The 25,000-nt window shown below is 40.0% G+C and overlaps 1 protein-coding gene across 1 annotated transcript in view; it reads left to right on the forward strand.

The window, feature by feature from the left end:
- Positions 1-25,000, forward strand: part of EFCAB3 (EF-hand calcium binding domain 3) — a 107,861-nt gene that overhangs the window by 78,407 nt on the left and 4,454 nt on the right. The window contains exons 29-37 of the mRNA XM_064583060.1: positions 427-480; positions 5,068-5,158; positions 8,215-8,285; positions 11,310-11,453; positions 12,778-12,849; positions 13,930-14,050; positions 16,952-17,145; positions 17,548-17,732; positions 23,279-23,401. Coding sequence (XP_064439130.1) covers positions 427-480; positions 5,068-5,158; positions 8,215-8,285; positions 11,310-11,453; positions 12,778-12,849; positions 13,930-14,050; positions 16,952-17,145; positions 17,548-17,732; positions 23,279-23,401 — 1,055 coding nt within the window. The remainder of the gene's footprint in view (positions 1-426; positions 481-5,067; positions 5,159-8,214; positions 8,286-11,309; positions 11,454-12,777; positions 12,850-13,929; positions 14,051-16,951; positions 17,146-17,547; positions 17,733-23,278; positions 23,402-25,000) is intronic.

Consider the following 25,000-nt stretch of genomic DNA (forward strand, 5'->3'; position numbering starts at 1 on the left):
CATCCTAAAAGATGATAAGTGAATAGTTTTGCCTTCAATGTTGACTCTATTTTTTGTTTCAAAAACAATTTTTTGGAGCTTGACACATTAAGGCACCAAAAGAGGCAACATGAATTAAGAGGTATATCGCTAACTGGGGATGAAAGAATGCACTTGTCGTGATGAGCGCCAGTGTTGTATGCAAGTGTTGAATCACTATATTGTACACCTGAAACTAATATTACAGTGAATGTTACCTAGCTGGAATTTAACTAAAAACTCTAAAAAAAAAAAAAAAAAAAGAGGTATGTCACATATAACTGACATTTTCTCTTCATTTTCCCACTCACTGGAGGAAAAAATAAAAGAAAATTATAATTTGCTCCTGTTCTACTTTTCAAAACTTCGTAAATGTATATAATTTTGACTCTTAATCTTCTCTTTAAGCAAAAGGGATGGTGCCACTACATAAGTTGATGAAAACTGGACATGATTCTAAAGGTGAGTCTGTTCCTAGCAGATAGTAGGGTATCTGCTAAAGGGATGAATGGATGCATGTATGCATTCATTTAAACAATCGGTTAGTGTCTACCATGTGCCAAGCCTTATTCTACATGTTTAGGACAAAAATCCTTACCCTCATGGCACTTACACTCTAGTGAAGAGATATATGCACCAAAAAGAATAAGATAATAGTATGACAGAGATTAGAGAGATTAAAATAAAGCAAAGGTACTTTTCCAAAGAAGACATCCAGATGGCTAACAGACACATGAAAAGATGCTCAACATCACTCATCATCAGGGAAATACAAATCAAAACCACAATGAGATACCACCTCACACCTGTCAGAATGGTGTTGGCAAGGATGTGGAAAAAGGGGAACCCTCTTGCATTGCTGCTGGGAATGCAAACTGGTGCAGCCACTCTGGAGAACAGTATGGAGATTCCTCAAAAGTTAAAATTAGAACTACCCTATGATCCAGCAATTGCCCTACTAGGTATTTATCCAAAGGATACAAACATAGTGATTTGAAGGGGTACATGCACCCCGATGTTTATAGCACATTATCTCCAATAGCCAAATTCTGGAGAGAGCCCAAATGTCTATCAACTGATGAATGGATAAAGAAGATGTGGTATATATATACAATGGAATATTACTCAGCCATCAAAAAAATGAAATCTTGCCATTTGTAACAACGTGGATGGAGCTAGAGTGTATTATGCTAAGTGAAATAAGTCAGTCAGAGAAAGACAAATACCGTACGATTTCACCCATATGTGAAATTTAAGAAAGAAAACAGAAAACAGATGAACATATGGGAAGGGGGGGAAAAAGGAGAGAGGGAAACAAGCCATAAAAGACTTTTTTTTTAAGATTTTATTTATTTATTTCGAGAGAGAGTGCAAGCAGGGGGAGGAACAAAGGGGATGGGAGAGGGAGGGGAAAGAATCTCAAGCAGACTCTGTGCGGAGCACAGACCCTGACATGGGCTCGATTTAACACCCCCGAGACCATGACCCGAGCTGAAACCAAGAGAGTGTTGGTCAGTAGACTGAGCCACCCAAGCGCCCTGAGACTCTTGACAGTAGAGAACAACCTGAGGGTTGACGGGGGGAAGAGGTTAGGGGATGGGCTAGATGGGTGATGGGTATGAAGGAGGGCACTTGTTATAAGGAGCACTGGGTATTGTATGTAGGTGATGAATCACTGAATTCTACTCCGGAAACCAATATTGCACAGTGTGTTAACTACCTAAAATGTAAATATAAAAAGTGAATAAATAAATAAAGCAAGGAAAAGGGGTGTAGGGAATTCTGCAAGTGAGGGAAGGTAATCAAGAAAGGCCTTGCTGATAAAGGACACTTAAGCAAAAAGATAAAGAGGTAAGGGAGTGAGCCATAAATAATCTGAGGCAAGAGCAAGTGTAAATGCCTTTATACAAGAGCATGCTTGCAGTATTTGAGAAAAAGCTAATTGGCCATTCTGGCTAGAACAGAGTGAACAAGGGCAATGTAGGAAGAGATAAGGTCATAGAACTAGGTGACAGGACCATCACATTCAGTCACATAGTCTATGCAATGCACAATTCCAGGGTTGTACAATAAGATGTCCCAATAAGGAGGTGATGCAGGTGCAGCCAGGAACAGATCATATAAGCCTTGAAGGCTATTATAAAGGTTGGATTTTACTATCACTCAATAAACTTTGCTTTGCTGCTCACAAAAATAAATAAATAAATAAAGGTTGGATTTTTACCCTGAGTGATAGGAAAATACTGGACGATTTGAACAGAGACATGACATGATCTGACTTAAGTTTTGAAAGGATTATCCTGGCTTCTATGTGTAGGATAGATTGGCAGGTAGTGGATAAGGCAAGAGCAGAAGCAGGGAGACCAGTTAGACCAGAACAACAGGTAGAGGTGGAGATGGTGGAAAGTAATTTGATTACATATATATTTTGAAGATGGAATCAACAATATTTCTGGCTAGATGTATTCCCTGATGTATCCCAGGGCCTAGAACAAAATAGGCACTAAAAAATATTTATGGAATGAATGGATTGGATTAGATGGGTGGCTCAGTCCGTTAAGCATCTGCATTCTGCTCAGATCCCAGGGTCCTAGGATCGGCCCCACATCAGTCTCCCTGCTCAGCAGGGAGCCTGCTTCTCCCTCTGCCTGCCGCTCCCCCTGCTTGTGATCTCTCTCTCTCTCTGACAAATAAATAACAATAAAAACAAAAATACTTAAAAAAAATACTAAACCGGGGCACCTGGGTGGCTAAGTCGTTAAGCATCTGCCTTGGGCTTGGGTCATGATCCCAGGATCCTGGGATCGAGCCCCACATCGGGCTCCCTGCTCAGCAGGAAGCCTGCTTCTCCCTCTCCCACTCCCCCTGTTTGTGTTCCCTCTCTTGCTGTGTCTCCCTCTGTCAAATAAATAAATAAAATCTTTAAAAAAAAATACTAAACTGTATGCTTAAAATGGTTAAGATCATAAATTTTCTTTTTTTACCACAATTTGAAATAATAATTAAAATAATAATATTAATATATTTCTCAACAATCCCATCCAATAGGAACTGCCATTATTCCCATTTTAATCTTGGTAGGCCCTAACATAGTAGGCCCTTATTAAATACTTGTTTAATTAATTTATAAATTAAACCATCCCTTTCTTTTCCTTTGTATTCCAAAGCGGAATAGGAGGCAATGTACCAAGTTCAGAAAGACTAGGGAAATGTCAAATTATGCCCACAATAAACAAACTCTGAGAGCAGGAATAGAAAGCCTCTAGAACTGCAGCTACTAAGTGAGGCCTGAAATAATTTGGGGGGCTCAAGCTAAACATTGGGTGCCAAAGGTATCTGTGCTTGGCCATGATGAAGACTAAAGACATGCCTAACTCCTGTCCTAGATGATTTATAATGCCATGAGACATGTGAGATCTTGAATATTAAGGTTTCTAATTAAAACAATCATAATCTTTTTGTAATTGTTCTTTTCAAATCACTCTTTCCAATAATACTATAGTCTACAAGCCTATGAGAGTTTGGGATACTTTTGTCCTTCCTGGGCTTAAGCAATTAATGAAATGGTACTTAATCACCATTCAATCAAGGCATTTAGGTAAAATTTTTCATTTGAACAACTTCCAACTGACTAATGTTTAACATGAAACTATAGTAATACAGAATTAAAACAAAAAAACCCAAAAAAACAAAAAACTTCCCCTTCCCTGAAATCCCCACAGTGTCAAAATGTTCTCACTCTGTAATTGACACCCACACATCCCCAAGGGTGCTAAACAGACCACACTGAAAACATGGTTGCTCTAAACCTGGAAGGAGCTTGTAGGTCATTCTCACCTGGGCCTGAGCCTGAGAAGTGAATGAGGTCACAGTTGTATGATGGAACAAACCCTTTATTGGATTCTTGATCTGATTGAAGCCCAGAAGTGGTAGGTAGCATGGCTTAAAAGTAGGCAAATATCTGGATTTTGTAGGAATCTATGCTGAGTCCTTTTTTTTTTTTTTTAATCTCTCATCTCTATGAGAGATTGAAGGTAGTTTTTTTAAAGTAATGATTATTTTGCGCCATGAGGATGATTTCACAGCCCCTTTCAAGTGCCTAAATTATTGAGCCTCTCCGGAGTTCCCAGCTCTGTGGTAGGTTTCCAGATTTTGAACACGTGTAATTGAGTTGTTTAGAAACAACTGGCTTTCCAGGCTCTGAGGTGAAGACCTAGGAAAATGGACCAAACTGTAATTACACATTCAAAGACTTTCTTGTGGTTTCATAGTTTTGTCTATCATTCCTAAATCAGCAACCCAGTATTCTTTAATACAGTCTACACTTTGAAAATTGCAATTGGAGAGGTAAAACCACCAATAGAAGGGGGAAGCCCTACCAACCCAGCTCCTGGTCCGTAGGCCCTGATACCCAAACTGCTGAAGTGGAAAGGCAGGACCAGGGAGGCTCTAGTGGTTAAAAGTCCATTCAGGAGGGTCTAGGGTGGTGAAAGAGCATTGTATCCCACCTCTGCTCCTACATTTGGATTCCCATACGGTGGGTTCATAAGAACTGACAGGGCAGGGATGGACCTCCCAGAAGGAAATCCTAGAAAATATTTATTACCAGGCAGGTATCCAAGATATAAACAATTAGGTAAATATTTTAGAAATGCTGTAACATTTTATTCTCTGTCAATTATAATATGAAATGTTCTGATTTAAAAAATAAATTTTGTCTTTATTTAAAGTTATTTAAATAACTTTTTGCACATATTTCCAGGATGCTTTATCTATGTCATATGGTATCACTTATTTTTATATATGATTAGAATGACACTATTGGGGGGGAAACAAGGGTAAGACATTTTGCTTAGAGATCTTGGGACAGTGAAGAGATCCTTCCACATGGCCTTCCAACTTTGCACATACCTCTAACTTGAATTTGCACATATTACCATTCCTCAAGGCCCTGGACTTCAAAATCTAGGTCTTGAGCTAGGAAAGTTGCAAAAGAAAATAGAGGAATTAATCTGTGATTTGATCCTATTTGTATCTTCTGAATTCCAGACAGAGTTATTGGCCCCATGGCGGTTTCTGACATTAAATCAAAATTTAAGCTAAATCCTCTAACAAAAGTACCCAGCTCCCATGGCAAAAGGTAAGTAATGAATATATTCGGGTGATAGATTAAGGTAAAGAATTATTTTTTTTAAGATTTTACTTATTTACTTATTTAGGTGGCTCAGTCAATTAAGTGTCTGCCTTCAGCTCAGGTCATGATCCCAAGGTCCTGGCACTGAGTCCCATGTTGAGCTCCTTGTTCAGCAGGGAGCCTGCTTCTCCCTCTGCCTGCCGCTCTCCCTGCTTGTGCTCTCTCTCTCTCTCTCTAACAAATAAATAAAATCTTTTACTTATTTAGAGAGAGAGAAAGCACGTGCATGCATGAGCAGGGGGAGGGGCAGACGGAGAGGAAAGAGAGAATTTCAAGCCAACTCTGCTCCAAGCACAGAGCCCGACTCGGAGCTTGATCTCATGACCCTGAGATCATGACCTGAGCCGAAATCAAGAGTTGGACACCCAACCAACTGAGCCACCCAGGTGCCCCGAATAGATTAAGGTGAAGAATTATTAAGGTGATAAATATTATAAATAACCATAAAGGTTATGAGGAAACAAGTTAGAAGGCTCTTCAAGTACCTTGTGATAAATTTGGTTATAAAACCAAATATATGAATTGAAGAGAAAGGTTTTTTATGAAAAGAAAAAAATATATATCCTTTTATTTTATTTTATTTATTTATTTATTTTTAAGATTTTATTGATTTATTTGACAGAGAGAGACACGGCGAGAGAGGGAAAACAAGCAGGGGGAGTGGGAGAGGGAGAAGGAGAAGCAGGCTTCCCGCCAAAAAGGGAGCCCGATGCGGGGCTCGATCCCAGGACCCTGGGATCATGACCCGAGCCGAAGGCAGACGCTTAACGACTGAGCCACCCAGGCGCCCCAATATATATCCTTTTAGATTGAAGAAACAAAAAGTCCTCTTTCCTGTTCCCCCAAATGAGAGGGAATTTTTGTGTGGGGGGTCAGAATACCCTAGAGGGCTTAAGAAGTTGTCAGTAATACATTAAGATATTTTGAGTGCCAGTTTAAAGGAGAATAATGTTAGAGGATCAGAAAGAAGACCTAATCCCCTAAGCAAGTCAATATAGTCTATAGCTCAAATATGGCCAGTGAAATGAAATCTGGGTAAATTAGCCATGACTAACCTTGAGCTAAAAGTGGGAAGGGAGATTTGCCTGTGACATTAACAATAGCTTTTTTTCTCAGTCTGGTAATTACAAATTCCAATAAACCTCAGCCACTAATGACTGCAAGTAAGAGCCTGATCTATATTTTATCAGAGTGTAAGAAGAAAAGCCTCTCTTCTCTCTCAAACCATCCGTTTTCTGTGCCACTTTGAGAGTATTTCCCCTAGTGCCCTTGACTATACTGCTGCAACAAGAATAGATTACTGACCTTTTTTAGAAGCATGTGGGTAAGACAGCCTTACAGCTGCCAAATCCCTTGATCTCATGGTTCCCATACCCTGCATTACAAGCTGTCTCTGGAACAAGTGACATGCTTGAAAGTAGTCAAGCAAAGACTTGACAATACCACACATGGAGGGAATTCCTACATGAGATGAGAGGCCAGACTGAGCTCATTCCAAAGCTAAGGTACTTCAAAGCTTTGAAACGTTATAATTTAAAAAGACCGTTTCTCATGTGTGAGCCAAGATAAGATTTGAAATTCTGCCAAGAGTATCCTTTTTTTAATGTAGCTAGTAAAGACTTCATACTGCCTGGCCTTCTACTTTGCTCCTGCTTCTTGAGAACTCCGTATTTCTCCATCTACTGCATCTTTTATGTCATGTGAAAGAAATTCGTTTATATTTAGAAATACAACAAATATAAAATAACATATCTGCGTAAGGGCCAACTTGAGTTTTCAGAAGTTCAAATAGGTGATAGAACAGAAACACCAGAAGAAGAAATCGGTATTAGTAAAAGCAGAGATAATAAGACTAATTAGGTAAAATTCCATGTCAAAAAAGGAATGGTGCATTTTAAGACCTTATCACCTTTGTTTTTATTAGGTCCGTCTTTGAAAATGAGTTGAACCTACGAGATACTATACAGGATGCTAAATTCATAAACCATAACTTTTTAAATTTAGCGTGTTTAGTATTTCTTCCCATTTCACTTTTTTAACTGCTTCTTGTAAAAACAAAGAGATTCCATATTAAAACTTTTAGTTTAGTTTCAAAGCTAAATATATTTTAAATAAAATTAACTTATAAAATCATGACTATTTAAGTCTACTTTTAAATGACCATATTATAAGCAAACCCAGTTTTGCGTAATATATTTTTTATATTCCTAAACTAATAACCTCCTGCAGATCTATATAAAATATCCCCAAAGTATTAATATGTTTTCTCTTTTTCCAGATTTTATTTTTCTGAGAAAATGAAAAGTCACCCAGGGTTCCAGACTTTCCAGAAGCACTTTCTGTCTCAGATGATTTGATACATAGATAGATAGATAGATAGATAGATAGATAGATAGATAGATAGATAGATATTGATAGATAGATAGTTGATACACCTATAGATGATGTATAAGTATAGAGTTGTAGTTATATCTACCTCTAATATGCTGGTAAAAATACAGTTTGGCAGTTAAAGTCGTAAGATAACTATGGTTATAAAGCTTTCAATGTAAGGATATTCACCATAAGATTATTTATACCACTTAAAAATTTGAAACAACTTCTATTTCTAGCAATAAGAATAGTATAGGGCTTATATCCTTGAGCATTGGAGTCAGATAAACCTGAATTTGAATCCCATGACTTTCACCTATTATCTGTGCAATTTGGGACAAGTTATTTAATCCCTCTGAGCCTCAGTTTCCTCTTTTGTAAAATGGAGAAAATCAGATTTTTTTAAGGGTGTAAGGGCGATGGGCAGGTATAGGCCAGATGTGGACCTCAGTGGCCAGCATTTTCTCACTGTCCATCCTGTAACTATTGGTGAGTGACAGTAACAGGTCCCTTAGGAGGTGAGACTCTGGATATATTGTGATCTTGCAGTCGTTCCAGTCAGCAAAAACTGAAGAACTAATATTTGCTGGTTTCACATATGTATTAAATCTTTTCATGTCTTTTGTCAGGGATAAAGATTTACCAGGATCTCTCCCCTGCCAAAGCAAAGCAAAGAAGCTGAATGCTTCACAAATGCAAGGTAATGACAATAAGCCCTCAAATGAAAGCACCAACTAAGGCCCCTTGATAAATCTGATCATTTTCTTCTCTAAGAGAGATCTGCAATTTCAAGAGTTGTCTGTAGTACTCTGCTTTTTGAGAGCAAAATTTCTAATTCAATGTCTAATTTGTGGGAAGGAAGGGGGATTACTTTCAAACAGACATCTTCCTAGAATTTGGACAGTCCTGGACAAATAATTTTATTCAAATAAGAACTTGTGAGTATACAGAAAACAAATGCAAAGTCAAATAGAAATCAAGTAACGGAGCAGAGTATAAATAGCTATACTGGCTATTGTTTATTAGTCCAAACAGGAAATATTCATGTAAAGCCCACAGTATACTAAGCATGGGAAACATAACAAGTAACAAGTCAGACATTGTCACTGCCCTGATAGGAAGTCCTTCAGGGAAGTCAGACCATTAAACCATGCATTTTTGACTGAAACATTTAAATCACAATATGATACAAGTTATGATGGGGAAGTATAAAGTGTTTTGGGAGCATAAAAGAAAGTCTCCTCGATGGACTCTGAAAAACAAACTGAGGGTTCTAGAGGGGAGGGGGGTGGGAGGATGGGTTAGCCTGGTGATGGGTATTAAAGAGGGCACGTTCTGCAAGGAGCACTGGGTGTTATGCACAAACAATGAATCATGGAACACTACATCTAAAACGAATGATGTATGGTGATTAACATAACAATTAAAAAGTCCAAAAAAAAAAAATAGAAAGAAAGAACGTTCTGGGAAGGCTAAGGCTCCAAGTTTGGAACCAATTGAAAACAAAACAGAAATCAAAGTTGTTAAGCGTCTGCCTTCAGCTCAGGTCATGATCCCAGAGTCCTGGGATCAAGTGTCACATCGGGCTCCCTGCTCAGCTGGAAGCCTGCTTCTCCCTCTCCCACTCCCTCTGCTTGTGTTCCTGCTCTCGCTGTCTCTGTCTCTGTCAAATAAATAAATAAAATCTTAAAAAAAAAAAAAAATCGACTCGGTGGCTCAGTCGGTTAAGTGGCTGCCTTCGGCTCAGGTGATGATCTTGGGGTCCTGGGATCAAGCCCCGCATCGAGCTGCCTGCTCAGTGTGGAGTCTGCTTCTCCCTCTGCTCCCCTCCCCCACTTGTGCTCTGTGCTCACTCTCTCTCTCTCAAATAAATAAAAATCTTTAAAAAAAAATAATAAATAATATAAAATAAAATCTAAAACTGTAAAACATTACCATGCGCACACACACACACATTACGTTTCTGACCTCTCCTGTTCTTCTGTTGCTCACTCTGCTCCAGCCACACTAGCCTCTTTGCTGTTCCTGGGATATGCCAGGCCCATTCCCCTTAGCACCTTTGCTCTAGCTCTTCCCTCTGTCTGGTCCTCTCCTCTCCCAGAGATCCACTCCCTCACCCCCCTCAAATCTTTGCTCACATCTCAGCTATTTAATATAAGCAACCTATCCCTCAATCCCTGGAACTCCCAATCCCCACCCCACCCCAACCTGCATTACTTTCTCTTTTTCCCAGAACACTTACTTACATCTTCTAACCTTCTAGCATGCTATCCAACTTACCTATTCATTACATTTATATAAGGGCAAAGATCTCTGTTTAGGGCACTAATGTATCCTAGGCGCCTGGCAGATAGAAGGCATGCCTACTAACATGCTAGAAATACTGGGAGAAATTAGAAACAAGTCAGAGATGACTCCACCCTAGAGAAGCCTGCCTTCAACCAAGGGAGAAAGATGTTACCCACTCACACAATTATAAGGCAGGTACCATTATATCTCTATAGGATGAATGACTCTCATACATGCAGATGCTAACACTTGAATGTGACTTCACACAAGTTTTATTCTGGTGCCATTTGAGATATACTTTGTTCTGGGTTTATTTCTTCATTCACCAATGTTAGAAAATACGTGTCTAATTTCAGCTCCAGTTAACACCCTGAGTATGTCTTTGAGTCTGTTCAAAACATTCACATGCATATAATTTGGGTCCATTTTGGTGCATCATGTTTCTGTTGCTGCCATAACAAATTGCCACAAACTTAGCAGCTTAAAACAACACAAATTTATTATCTCACAGTTCTGTGAACCAGAAGTCCAGATGGGCTTGGCTAGTTCCTCTTCTCTGGGTCTTTCAAGGGCAAAATGAAGGAGTTGGCCACCCTGGCTTCTAATCAAGAGCCGCTGAAGGGGGACACCTGGGTGGCTCAGGTGGTTAAGCGTCTGTCTTCGGCTCAGGTCATGATCCCAGGGTCCTGGGATCGAGTCCCGCATTGGGCTCCTTGCTCAGCGGGGAGCCTGCTTCTCCCTCTGCCTCTGCCTGTCCCTGCCCCATGCTTGTGTGCACACTCTTTCTCTCTCTCTCTCTCTGATAAATAAAATCTTTAAAAAAAAAAAAAAGAGGCTCTGAAGGAAAATCTTCTTCCAAGCTTATTCAGGTTCTTGGTGGAACCTAGTTCCTTGTGGTTCTAGGGTTAAATCTCACTTCCTTACTGGCTTTCAGCCAGGAGCCTCTCTCAGCCCCTGACAGCGGTCTGTGTCCCACATCACATTGCCCCTTCTGTCTTTGAACCAGCAAGAGTCCTTCTCATGCTTTGAATCTCTCTGATCCCTTCTGCTACATTTCTCTTGCTTCTAGATGCCTAGGGGACCCTGTGATTAGATTGGGCCCACTCAGTAATCCAGAGTAATTTATCTTAATTATATTTGCAAAGTCCCTTTCGTCGTATAAGTAATACATTCACAGATTCTAGAAATTAAGGTATGGACTGCTTTCAAAGGCCATTTTACCAACATATTTGGTTTTCCACAAACTAGTTTATTCCAATTCAAATCTCATGGAAGGACATTGTCCTTTATATGAAATGTCTATTAAGTACCCATTTTTCTCTCAATACTTTTTCAGAACGTGATGTCCAATCAACTATATAGTCAGTCCTAGTTCCATTAGAATATGTACTTATTCTTGAATAACTGCCTGACTAACTTAATTACATTTCCTCAGCCTTTCAAGATGCCTACAACTTCTTTAACAAGGATAAAACTGGCTGTATTGATTTACATGGAATGATGTGCACTTTAGCTAAGTTGGGAATGAATCTAACCAAGCATGATGTCTATAATGAATTAAGATGTGCTGATATTGATCGTGAGTACTTTGACTTGTAATTATTTTTCTCATAAAAGGTTTTTATAAATATATATTTTTCTTTCAGTGATTATATAAACAAATATACCTCATTATCAAAAGTACATATATATGTTTCTCTTTAAGGATATCAGTAAGGTATGTGTACAAGTTACAAAATCAAATTAATGCAAAAAAATCAAATTAATGCTACAAAATGGACTATTCTTTGAAAAATCCTGTATGGAAACTAAAAGTGACTATCGCATTTTAATATTAAATTCAGATTACCTATCATGATATACATTTTGGAGGGTGCCTTGAAATAACAGATACAAAGGCATTGACAATTTCAAAAATGACACATTACCAAGAAAATCCAAGCCCTTTGTTTCCATTTGAATCATATTAGTACAAATCTTCCTTTGATCCTTAGAGCCCACCTATACTGAATTTTAAATGCCACAGCATTTTTGTTGATATTTTTAAAGCTTTTAGATAATATTTCCTTTGAATATACTGACCTAGTGAAGATAGCCCAAGCTGATATGTTGTATGGAATATATAGTTAGCAAATTACCTCCTCTTACCTCTCCGCACCCAACTGCCAGTGCCCCATTCAATTAGCATAAGCTCCACGTATGAATCAGCATCACCAGTTAATTAAGGTGTCACTTGTTTCCACTAACTGCCCAGTTTTCCTGTTCTTGCATCAAAACACACACATATGTCTCTAATAACACTATCCTATAAGTTAGAGGAGACTGGGTACAATTTGGGGGTGTTAGAATAATAGAAATATCAGAGGTGGGTATGGAGTGGGAAAGCGGGAATGGATTCCTTGCAAAAATGGCAAGTCTCTCAGAAAGGAGTGAGTAGGTAGGACTGCAGGGACTGGGAGCCCCCGGTTTGATGTTTATACCCCACCATTGCTTCTAGCAGCTGTGGGTGATTCATGTAACGATGCCAAAACCACTTCAAGAAGACCAGTGCTTCCCTGAGCGCATCTCCAGCCTTAACATGCTGTCTGATTTTTTTAAAGATTTTATTTATTTATTTGACAGAGACACAGCAAGAGAGGGAACACAAGCAGAGGGAGTGAGAGAGGGAGAAGCAGGCTCCCCGCCGAGCAGGGAGCCCGATTGCAGGGCTTGATCCCAGGACCTTGGGATCATGACCTGAGCCAAAGGCAGACGTTTAACAACTGAGCCACCCAGGCGCCCCCCATGCTGTCTGATTTTAAGTATTGAATAGTCCAAGGTGTTTTCATTTTATATTTAGTATGTAATCTGATGACTAAAATGCATCTTATATCCTTGTTCTGAGACTTAGATTTCTGTTGCAGGAGATGGGAAGGTGAATTTCTCAGACTTTATAAAGGTGCTAACAGATAAGAATCGCTTCCTTAAGGCTGTGGGTGAGTAGAGATATTGCTGAACATGGCTGTTGGGTGGCTGTGATTCGCTGCATAGTAACCATTATTCATTTAGGCCTCCAAGCAGGAGAAAAGTGAGGAAGGTGTACTCTGGCATGAGATTTACTGTCGTACTACTTCTCCGAAACAATATTTGCTAAGCAAATTGATACAATTTTAGAATTTTAACTTAAATGCATCAAGTCCTTCTGCAGGAGACACTGCTTTTTGGTCTCCAATGAGGAACACTTGGAATGCTGTAGAAAAATTCTGTCACCTCTTATAATATTCTTTACCATGTGCATGTGCTACTTTGGAAGGTACTCCCTTTACAAATGAAAAATTCTTTAGAAAAAGACAAATGCTCTCTTTCATGCAAACTGGGGGGTATCAATAATTCACTATTCCCAAAAGATTTCTTCCTCACCCTGATGAAGTCTGCCCTTGGTGGGAGGATGGGAGAATTGGCTGGAGGCTAAAGAGCATGTCCTCACACAAGGTTGTAAGGGATCTGGAGGTGTCCTTGACATACTGTTATTTAAGTCCTCTGATGGTTTATGAGTTTTACAGTCTGCCTTGGAAAAACTAATCACAATTTGTGCCATGTTTTCTGGGATAAATACATACCAAATTCCAAATACTGTGTATAGTTTTGAAAATACATCGATTCATAGGCAGCGAACTGTCCTTAGAAGAGACCGAAGCTGCTGCTTCCGGTACTACTGTAGTAACGAGGGTTCGCCTGCAAGCCTGAGACACGTTGATCAGCAATCCCTTCACCCAGAGAACAAGACAACAGTCCTTAATACATAAACCATGTTTATGTGAAGTGTCTTAACTTACAAGTCAATATTTACTTAGAAGTCATGGAACTAAAAGCATTTTTTTAATGATCATTGTGTCTGTTCAATAATCAAGATGACCTTTCTACCAAACAGAACAGATTTTGAATGTTTTTCTATAATTCTCTAGTACCTGGCTCAGTATTAATATTGTAAATAGACTAAAAAGACTGTCGGCTTATTACTTTCTTTGATAGATGTTTTTTCAGAAGGCATTTTGAATTTTTTTCCCCCTTCATAGTTCCAGAAAAGGAGAAATGTTTAGATTCAGCTGGCAACCCAGGGATCCTGTTGTTTGAAATCCTATCAAAGCTTGTAGAGACTTCAGCTTTACCCAGAAAGGCTGTAATGGAAATAGTAAGGTAAGTGGCAAAGAAGGGTAAAATTGGCCTTCTTAGAAGCACTTATGAGGCTCTTTACATCCTACTCCACAGGGTCTGCTCCAAAACAAAGGAGAAGGAGTCTGTGGCAAAGCTCACATGCCACATGGGACCTTATTCCTTCATCCCAACTGTGCTAACTTTGAAATTGCAAGACTGACCTCAGACCATCTCAGGGCCCACTGAGGGCCTAAGATAGCCAAGAAGGTTCAGACTCTTCTACCCTAAGCTAGAGAATCCCAGAAGAGTAAAACTTTTCCAGGGATGACTTCGGGTGGGCTTGGAAATCTAGTTTGGAAGACACTCCCATTCATGCTGGAACTACCAGGGGCTCTTTTGACTCTGGGATGATGTAGAGCAATTTCAGACCTCCCAAAGTAGCCTTTGGACTGGAGCTGAGCCAGAACTGAATTTGAGAATAGAGGATGAAGAAACATCCTCACACCCAAATGTGTTTTATTCCAGCAAATACCACTAAAGATAAATTTCCTCAAACTATTTATATCATTGTATTATAGATATTGAATATTGCTGTTATCAATCCTTCTAGCTCATATTCTTTCAAAGCATTCTGCTTTCCCTTTCAGACTTAAAAATACAGAATGTTTTCAGAATCCTCAATGGATAATCATCTCTCTATGCTATCCTATATTTGTCAGATGTGGAACCAGAGGGTCCACAAAATTCTACTCTTCATTCCATTTCAAAGGCATTTATTAAATGCCTGTTGTTGGTACACAAATTTGACACATTGCTTAATTTCTCAGCCTTGGTTTCCTCACCTATAAAATGGGAACAACAATAATAATACCTACCTAAAAATAATAATGATAATAATACTTTATAGGGCAGTTGTGGGGATAATATGTGATAATGCAGGTGAAGTAGTTCAATAAATATTCCTGGAGCTAGGGGTGCCTGGGTGGTTCAGTCGGTTAAGTGTCTGCCTTCGGCTCAGGTCATGATCTTCAGGGTCCTGGGATCAAGCCCCGCATCGGGCTCCCGCCTGCTTCTTCCTCTCCCACTCCCCCTGCTGGTGCTCTCTCTCTCTCTCAAATAAATAAAATCTTAAAAAAAAAAAAAATCCTGGAGCTCAATATATATTATTATTATGTGGAAGTAGCTGGAATAGTCATAAAGCATATATATTATCTGTTTTAATCCTCTCTTTTTTTTAGATTTTATTTATTCATCAGAGAGAGGCAGAGGCAGAGGGAGAAGCAGGCTCCCCGCGGAGCAGGGAGCCCGATGCGGGACTCGATCCCAGGACCCTGGGATCATGACCTGAGCCAAAGGCAGACGCTTAACCATCTGAGCCACCCAGGCGCCCTTAATCCTCACTTTCTTAATGGGTACTATTATCCTCATTTTACAGATGAAAAACCTGAAGTACAGGTATTAAGTAACTCACCCAAGGGGCAGTGGTGCCTAGATTTTAGCACAAACAGTCTGATTCTAGAACCCATGCTCCTATCTACCCTCCTAGACTGCCTCTCAGGAAATCGTAGCTGATGGTGTTTTTATTATGATGATGATTATGGTTGTTGCTTTTCATACACCTGGTTTCTAAGGAGATCAAGTGTTTAATACGTAGCATTTGCATTTAAGGAACTTAAAATATAAATTGAGAGAAAAAGCCATAAGTATGTAGATTACTAAATATACAAAAGTGAAATGACACAAAATATATCACACAATTAACTGTCAAATGAGTGGCAAAGGTCATTCATTTAGTTTCTGAGAAAGCTGGTCTCAAGCTGGATAATGGTAGAATTTGATAGGTATTCCTGTAGTTGACTATAGCATTTATTGAGCATTATGTGCAGAGTTCTGAGTGTGCACTTTACATGCATTAGCTTTTTCCTGGATCACTGTCTCCTAACTGGTCTCCCTGCTTGCACCTTTTGACTCCCACCCCCATGACTTGCTGGCTCCACAGTCTATTCTCAACACTCCCTCTGCCTAGCTGATGCCTTGATGCCTACAGCACCAAATGGTCCTTTTAGCACAGTGTCGGATCATGTCACTCCTCTGCTCAGAACCTTCAAAACCCTCCCATTTCCCTCAGAGTGCAAGCCTCACACTTCACATGACTTACTGGCCCTCCAGGTGATCTGCACCCACCTTTGACCTCTTTTTCTTTGCCCCCTGTTACTCTGCTCAGTCCGTGCTGGCCTCCTTGAGGCCAGGCTGCTCCGTCACTCCCCACATCCAGCTGATCACCAAGTCCCACCCGTTTGACCTCCTAAACCTGCTTCATAGCCTCGCACTTCTCCCTAGCCCCATGCTGGGGAGGGGGCGGGGAAAGAAGCAAAGGACTGAGGACAGAACCACAAGGAATTCCCATACTTGTGGAATGGAAAGAAACAGACGGGTCAGCAAAGGAAACATTAGTCATCAAGAAGGGAACCAGGACGGTGTGAAGTCGGAAGCCAGGGCCACAGACAAATCTAAACCAGGACAGACCTTCCCCCAGTATTAAATGCTAAAGTGAGGCCAAGTGAAGTCAGGACTGAAGGGGTAGAGTTAGATTTCGTGGTTAAGATGGTAGTTAAGAAATCATAAGGGGGGTGCCTGGGTGGCTCAGTCATTAAGCATTTGCCTTCAGCTCAGGTCATGATCCTGGAGTCTCGGGATCCTGGAGCGGGGAGCCTGCTTCTCCCTCTGACCCTACCCCCTGCTCATGCTGTTTCTCTCTCTCTCTTCTCTCACTTTCTCAAATGAATAAATAAGATCTTTATAAAAAGAATTAATTTAATTAATGTATTCAGCATATAACTTGCAACTAGACTTTTTTCTTTTTGTCCAGTAAGACACCTTTTCAGCAGGACTATATAGCACTTTCTATTCTTTTTTTGGATTACTTTTTTTTTTTTTTTATAGCTATTTCCGAAGAAAATTCCAGGATACCACATCAGGAATGTCATGGAGTCCCTACACTGTGGGTTATGGGAAAAGGAGATTTAAACCAGACATATGCACACCTCCAAGCTCAAGCACAGCTGCCTTTGCTAATGCTGCCCGAATCGCAATAATGCAAGAAAAGGATTTACTTAAATTTCTTGAAGAGCTCAAGAGTAAGAACCATTTGTCCTCTCCCCCTTGTTGTAAAGGATTTATTTGTATACTACTGGTCAGAAATAAATACTAGAGGCCAAATGCTAAAGAAGCAGGACCACAGCCTATTCTGAGTGACTGGTCTCTGTCACACAGATATCATTTGAAAGCAAATCCACATCTTCACCTGAATCCTCCTGATACAGGTGAAGCCTGGAGTCTGGATGAAGCCTAGACTCTATGTATGGGGAGGGAGGTGAGGAGAGTGAAAAGGAGGGTCATGGCCATTGAGAAGACTAGAAAAAAGCAAAATAGGCACCACATGTATGTCTTTTATGCGAATTTCTTCTTACACTGTTCATAATACTATTTTTGGTATTTTGTTTTTATCTTTTTGTTTTGTTTTGTTTTTATCTTTTAAGGGTGCAGTCCTCCTTCAGATAGCCCATATTCAAAAATACCCATCTTTCCATTGTTTCCTAACAAGGATGGGGTGGTGATGGGAAAGCCATTCAAAGACATACAGAAATTAGAAATGCTAAGGAGAAGGGAGCCTCTGGATTTCTTTGAGAACTACTTTTTCCATAAAAGAGACTGGAAGACACAGGTAAGATTTTGGTTATGTCACATTAGTTAATTTAAATACTTAGGTTTTCAAGTTCTAACTTAACAGAACTAATACTTTTTTAATGACAAACATTTTCAGTCATTATATTTCAAACCAGATTCCATAGCCATATTCCTAAATTTAAGCCCAGGTATAAATATTTCATTTAATTTCAACGAATAGTTAAGCTTACTGAAAAATACAACCTTAGGCTTGGGGTTAGAGGTGGAGAGTATAAGAATAACAATAAAAAGGCCCTCAGATCCTACCTACACCTGCTCTCCCTTCAACCTAGTGACCAGAAGCTGCATTTTGGGCTCCCTCAACTAGCTCTAGATCTTGGTTGGGCCAGATACGATGGGATGAGAGGACCAGGTCCACAACTCAGTGGCGCAATCTGTGATGGAGTGGCCATCCTGCTCTTGGACTAGACCCCAAATTATAGTCCTGGCTACACCTTCTGGCCTACTTCAAGGTCTGAATGTTAAAGTCTCAGGCAGCCATGCCTTGGTTTCTGGGTATTCTCTGAGGAAGCTCTGGCCTCACTCCTGGCTATGACAGGCCTCCCAGCCTGCAGAACATCAAGATTTCACTGGAGGGGCACCTGGGTGGCTCAGTCGGCTAAGCATCTGCCTTCAGCTCAGGTCATGATCCCAGGATCCTGGGATGGAGCCCCACATCAGGCTCCCTGCTCAGTGAGGAGCCTGCTTCTCCCTCTCCCACTCCCTCTGCTTGTCCTCTCTCTCTCTCTGTCGAATAAATAAATAAAATCTTTAAAAAAAAAAAAAGATTTGATTGGAGACCAGTGAGGCATCTCTGGGTTCCAGAAATCCATGTGGTGTTCACATCACTATGAAACCTCTTAGAAGTCCCTCCAGGCATAGAGTTTAAGAGTCCCCAAGGCTGGGGGCAGGGGTTAATGGGGAGCTGCTAAGCAACGGGCATACAGTCTCAATTATGCAAGATGAGTAATTCTAGAGATATACTGTGCAAAACTGTGCCTATAGTTAACAAAACGTATTGTACACCAAAAATGTGTTAAGAGCATAGATCTCATGTTAAGTGTTCTTACCACAATAAAATAAAAATTGTTTTTTAAAGATTTTATTTATTTATTTGAGAGAGAGAGAGAGAGAGCATGAGAGTGGGGTGAGGGGCACAGGAAGAAGCAGACTCCCCAGTGAGCAGGGAGACCAACGCGGGACTCGATCCTGGGACTCCAGGATCATGACAGAGCAGAAAGCAGATGCTTAACCGACTGAGCCACCCAAATAAAAAATTTTTAAAGAATCTAGGGGAAAACAGGTGCTGGCAAGGATGTAGAGAAAGGGGAACCTTCCTGTACTGTTGGTGGGAATGCAAACTGGTGTAGCCACTCTGGAAAACAGTATGAAGGTTCCTTAAAAAGTTAAAAATAGAACTACCCTATGACCCAGCAGTTGCACTATGAGGTATTTACCCAAACAACACAAAAATACTAATTCGAAGAAATACATGCACCCCAATGCTTATAGCAGCATTATCTACAATAGCCAAATTATGGAAACAGCCCAAATGTCCACTGATACATGAATGGATAAAGAAGAGGTGGTGTGTGTGTGTGTGTGTGTGTGTGTGTGTGTGTAGATATATACATCTTTTTTATGACTGAGCAATATTCCATTGTGCATAAAGAATGAAATCTTGCCATTTGCAACAATGTGGATGGAACTAGAGAATATTATGCTAAAGGAAATAAGTCAGTCAGAGAAAGACAAATACTGTATGATTTCACTTACATGTGGAATTTAAGAAACAAAACAAACAAGCAAAGGGGAAACAAAGAAAGAGAGAGAAGCAAGAAACAGACTCTTAACTGTAGAGAACAGATAGTACCCAGAAGGGGGGGTGGGTAGGGGGTTGGGTTAAATAGGTGATGGGGATTAAGGATGCACTTGTTGTGATGAGCACCAGGTGTTGTATGCAAGTGTTAAATCACTATATGAAACACCTGAAACTATTATTACACTGTATGTTAACCAGAATTTGAATAAAAACTTAAAAAAAAAAATAGACTCTGGAGGAGTAGCACAGTCACAAATGACCTTAACTTCAGACTTTGAATTTATCTCTCCAGATGAAGTCATACCCACAGGCAGGTATCACCAACAAGTTGGAAATAAGGGGAACTTTATTCCCCTTTAAATTTATTTTCCAACACTAAGCCCTCCACCTGTGATCATTATCTGTTTACTGTCAATCTCTCCAACCAGAATATAAGGTTCATGTAGGCAAGGACTTTATTTCTTTCACTAAAGGATTCCTATCACCTAGAATAGAAACTGGTCTATAGGAGACTCAGTATCTTTTGGATGAAAGGAAATTATAATACAAAGCCTTTATTTATTGAGAGCAAGATTGTCTCTAATCATATCAGCAGAGATAGTGTCCACAGCTTCCTAAATGGTCCGCTTCTATCTTTGTCCTCTGCAGTCTATTCTCAACACAGCAACCAAAGTGGCTCTGCTAAAATCAGCTCAAAACTTGCCAGTGGTTTTTCACATCACTCGAAGTAAAAGCCAGAATCCTTACTGTAACACTCAGGGTCCTACACAATCTAAACCTGAGGCTTCCAATAATGGTAGCCACAGTGGCTATTTAAATTTACATTTAAAGGTCACCTGGATGGCCCAGGAGGTTAAGCATCCAACTGTTGATTTGGGCTCAGGTCATGATCTCAGAGTCCTGGGATGGATCCCTGCATATGGCTCCCCACTCAGCAAGGAGTCTGCTCCCTTTCCATCTGCCCCTCTCCACCCTACACGTGAACTCTCTCTCTCTCAAATAAATAAATAAATCATTTTTTAAAGATTTTATTTATTTAGGGGTGCCTGGGTGGCTCAGTTGTTAAGCATCTGCCTTCAGCTCAGGTCATGATCCCAGGGTCCTGGATTGAACCCTACATAGGGCTCCCTGCTCTGCAGGGAGCCTGCTTCTCCCTCTCCCACTCTCCCTGCTTGTGTTCCCTCTCCCACTGTGTCTTTCTCTGTCAAATAAATTTAAAAAAAAAAATTTTTTTTTAATAATATAAAAAATAAAGATTTTATTTATTCATGAGAGACAGAGAGAGGCAGAGGCAGAGGGATAAGTGGGCTCCCCGTGGAGCAGGGAGCCTGATGCTGGGACCTGGGATCATGACCTGAGCCGAAGACAGACACTTAACCGACTGAGCCACCCAGGCATCCCAATAAATTAATCTTTTATAAAAAAAAAGAAAAGACCTGGTGATGGGTATTAAAGAGGGCATGTATTGAATGGAGCACTGGGTGTTATAGGCAAACAATGAATCATGGAACACTGCATCAAAAACTAATGATGTAATGTATTGGTGATTAATATAACATAATAAAATAAAACTAAAAAAAAGAAAGGAAGAATTACTGGTTTGGGGAGTACTAATCAACAAGAACTAAAATACTGTACACCACAGTGACACAGGAGATGAGGAGGCTGGTACTCAGAATTAAAGCTTCCTATATTTTGTTAAATTTATAATGAGTGTTAAAAATGTGAGGATAATCACTAAAATGAATCATGAATAATTTAATGAATAATCATTATAATGAATAACTGTTGAATAGAAGGGGGAAGGAACAAGAAAAAAGAGAAAACATGGAAAAATAGAAAGTGCAAAATAAAATAGGTAGAAAATCCAAATATATCAATAATCACAATAAAAGATTAAAACATACTAGTTTATTTAAAAAGTATTAAAAAGAAAAAATAGACAATGGTTCATCTTTCAAGTCTAAAAAAAGGATACTGAGACTGATTTTTAATAATTTTCAGATATCTGTTCTTTAAAGGAGACACATCTAAAATACAACACAAAGTATGAAAGTAAAAGGACAGGAAAAGATACATCAGGCAAATACAAATCAGTGAGCTGGTATCAATATATTAGTATGGGGAAAGTAAAATTTAAGGGAAACATAACTAAAGATAAAGATGCTATTTAATTATTTTTTTAAATTGTCAGGAAGATATATCTATCTTGAACCTGGATGCACCTAGCAAGTTGACAGATAAGGTGACAATTCACAGAATTGTAAGGATTAACTTTAGACGTTTTAAAGGCATGCATGCTAAAAAAGTGAATACACAAATCCATAATCACAGTGGAAGATATTTATCATGTATCTCTAGAAATTAATGAAGCAGACCAAAGGTGGGAGGAAAAGGAAATCAGCTCATTTTACAAAAAAACTGTACCTGTTAAGGAAGAGAGACATGGAACATGAAGAATCAGAATCTAGAAAAAGTTGTTTCGGGACCGGGGAACTTGAGCACATTAGTAGCCAGGAGGAAGGGCCCTTAGAGCTGTGGTTCTCAATCCGGGCTGCACAACAGAACCACCAAGGAGAGCTTTTAACCACCGTGTGTCCAGGCCACAACCCTATCCAATTAAATCAGATACTGAGATGGGGCTTAGGCCTTGGTATTTTTAAAAGTTCCAACATGCAGCCAAAGCTGACAACCACTGGCCAAGGAAGAGAAACTGAAGATGTAGGAGAGAGGCAGGACTGGCTACGTAATTTGTGGAGCCAAGGGCAGAATGGAAATGTAGGGCCCCTTGTCCAAAAATTACTAAGAATTTAAAGACTGCAACAGCAGAGCAGTAAACCAAATTCAGGGCCCTTCTGGTCCTATGGGATTGCACAAGTCTCACACCCATGAAGCCAGCCATGGAACAAGGAAAATCGAAGGGAAATGGTTCAGGAGGGGAATTAATAAAGATACAGGGGGGAGACTTTGGTCTTGGAAATCAGAAAGAAACTCTCACATAGAAGAGGCAAAGAGGAAAAATCAGGCTACACAATGGAGAGAAATCCCAAGGTGGAGAGAAGAGTGAAAAGAATTCATGTTAGCTAGTCCTGGAGAGATAATCATTAGCTGAGGGAATGTGCAGATCTGGTTTTCCAGCAGCCACTAAGAAGACAGCTATGAGATCTGTAAGAGAATTAACAGCATCTAATGAAGGAAAGTAGGGTCAAGCAGTACTAATAGCCTGGATGAGACTGGGTACTACACGTTTTCAAAGAAGCAATCCACATATTTACGTGATTTCCAGCATTGTTCAGCAGCCCAGGAACAGGGAAAATAGACAGCTGGTTCCCCAGTGGAAGTTTGGAAGTAATACAGGTTGTATTCCGTGGAGGGCACCTTCTTCACTTTTCAGTGCTTGGTGATGGCTTGGAAAATTTGGTGAGGATAGAGTCGGCTCTTCTCTACCCTCCATATCCATTCCACACATAAACCATCTTCTGGTCTGCACTTCTGAGTAGGCTTCATCATTATAAAAGAGAATTCGCTAAATGCTCAGTTACACATGGTGCTATACCAGGTGCCCCAAAACAATGGACAAGTGGCTTAGCAGTAACCTTATAAATCACATACAAACCCCTTCCTGATACGACATATTTCTGTTTATTATGTCTTTGTTGTATATTTAACCGAAAATATATCACTAACCTTCTTTGTGTGTGTGTGTGTGTGTGTGCATAAAGGCAGCAAATATAAAGCCTATCAACCCAGTCTCAGGCTATCCAAGTGACATCCTAGCCATTGACCAAACACTCAAGAAGAAGCAGAATTGGACAGTGACGGATGCAGCTGCTATGAAACAGCACGTGAGTATTAACTGTTGCATGCCTTCCCAGAACGCGTTGATCAGACTATTTTCTACTTCAATACTACAACCATCCCAAAGATATTTTTTCTGCTCTATGTCTTTAAAATAAGACAAGATCATTTCTCATTTTTACCCATTGTAATGACGCTTCTTGCTCTGTGATCAAATGGATTCAAATGTTAATTGTTATAATTCATCCCGCTAATCACCCATGGAACCATACCCAGCATCGTTTCTGTCAAACCTTCCTTTGTGTCATGCTGGAAATAGCAACTAATTAAGGCAGCAAACCAGCAGTCACAGTGAGCAGGTGTACTAAGGGAATCATGATGAGTGAAAGCATCTTGATTATAGCAGCTAAAAGAAGAAGAAGAATTTGAGCGCACTTCCTAGGTGCCAGGCACGGTACTCTAGATGTACTCTACAGACATTAATTAATTTACCTACCACAACAGTCCTTCCGGATAGGTGCTGTTATCATTGTCATTTTACAAATATGCAAGGGAGGTTGACTTCTCTAAAGGCAGAAGTAATAGAGCCAGAATTATAAACATGAGCAGCTTGGCTCTGGAATCCACACTTTTAACTGCAACTCTGTGCTCCCTATCTACTTTTGTGCCCTGACGTCTTAGCAACTTTTGGACTCCACAGAGACAGACTGAGGTGTATATATTTCATGCTGCCTCCCTTCTGCATTTGACCAGTGCAGTGATCAAACTCTCCTTGGCATTTTCTCCTTCCTCGGCCTTTATAAAGACTACATCTTGCAGGTCTGTGTCCCTTCCTCTCGCTTCACTTTCCTGAATGGTCACCCCTTAAGTCTTGATATTTCCTTGTTTTCTAGTCCCATCCTACTGCTCTTCCCATTATATGCACTAATCCATTCATTTTTTTAGTAAATATTTATACATTATTAATAAAGTTCTAGGATTAGGGGATGCCACGGGGGGTACATAGCTCCTGCCCTCCATGATCTTGAGCTTGGAGTGAGGGTGGAAGAGAAGGAAACACGCAGTAGTAATATATGGGAATAAATGAAACTGTAGGTCGTCAGTACTTCATGCCACAGAGGAGTGGGCTCCCAACCTCTGTCTCATCATGGCACATATTCATGCTGGAGTAAATGGAGGCTGCTTATAGCCAGAGACCTCCAGTCTACAGCAGCAGCTGCCCCAAGGGCTAAGAAGCTTGAGAAGATCAGTAAGGTGGCATACCTGTAACCCAGCAGAACATTGGGAATCTCTGTGTTAAGTGAAGGAACAACTAGGTCAAGTACTCTTCAGATGATCTCAGTCTACCCTCCTTGTTTCAGCTGCCACCTATATCCTGATAACTCTTAAATTTGTCACTCGTGTAGACTTCTCTCCAGTATTTTTGACTTATCTCACTGCCTGATGAATATTTTTACCTCACTGTCTCAGCATATCAAATTGTACATGTCCAAACCAAACTCATCATCTGCATCAAACTGGCTCTTCCCTTGGGGATTCTTCTTGACATCAGGTATTGATACCACTATCTACCCTGTCGATGAAACTAGAAGGCGAGGAATCATCCTAATTTATATATTGTCCTCACTCCTCACATCCACCTATGA

This window comes from Mirounga angustirostris, unplaced genomic scaffold (genome assembly GCF_029215605.1).
Source record: "Mirounga angustirostris isolate CCGP_5_RB_7025 unplaced genomic scaffold, mMirAng1.0.hap1 SCAF_17, whole genome shotgun sequence".
NCBI lineage: Eukaryota > Metazoa > Chordata > Mammalia > Carnivora > Phocidae > Mirounga > Mirounga angustirostris.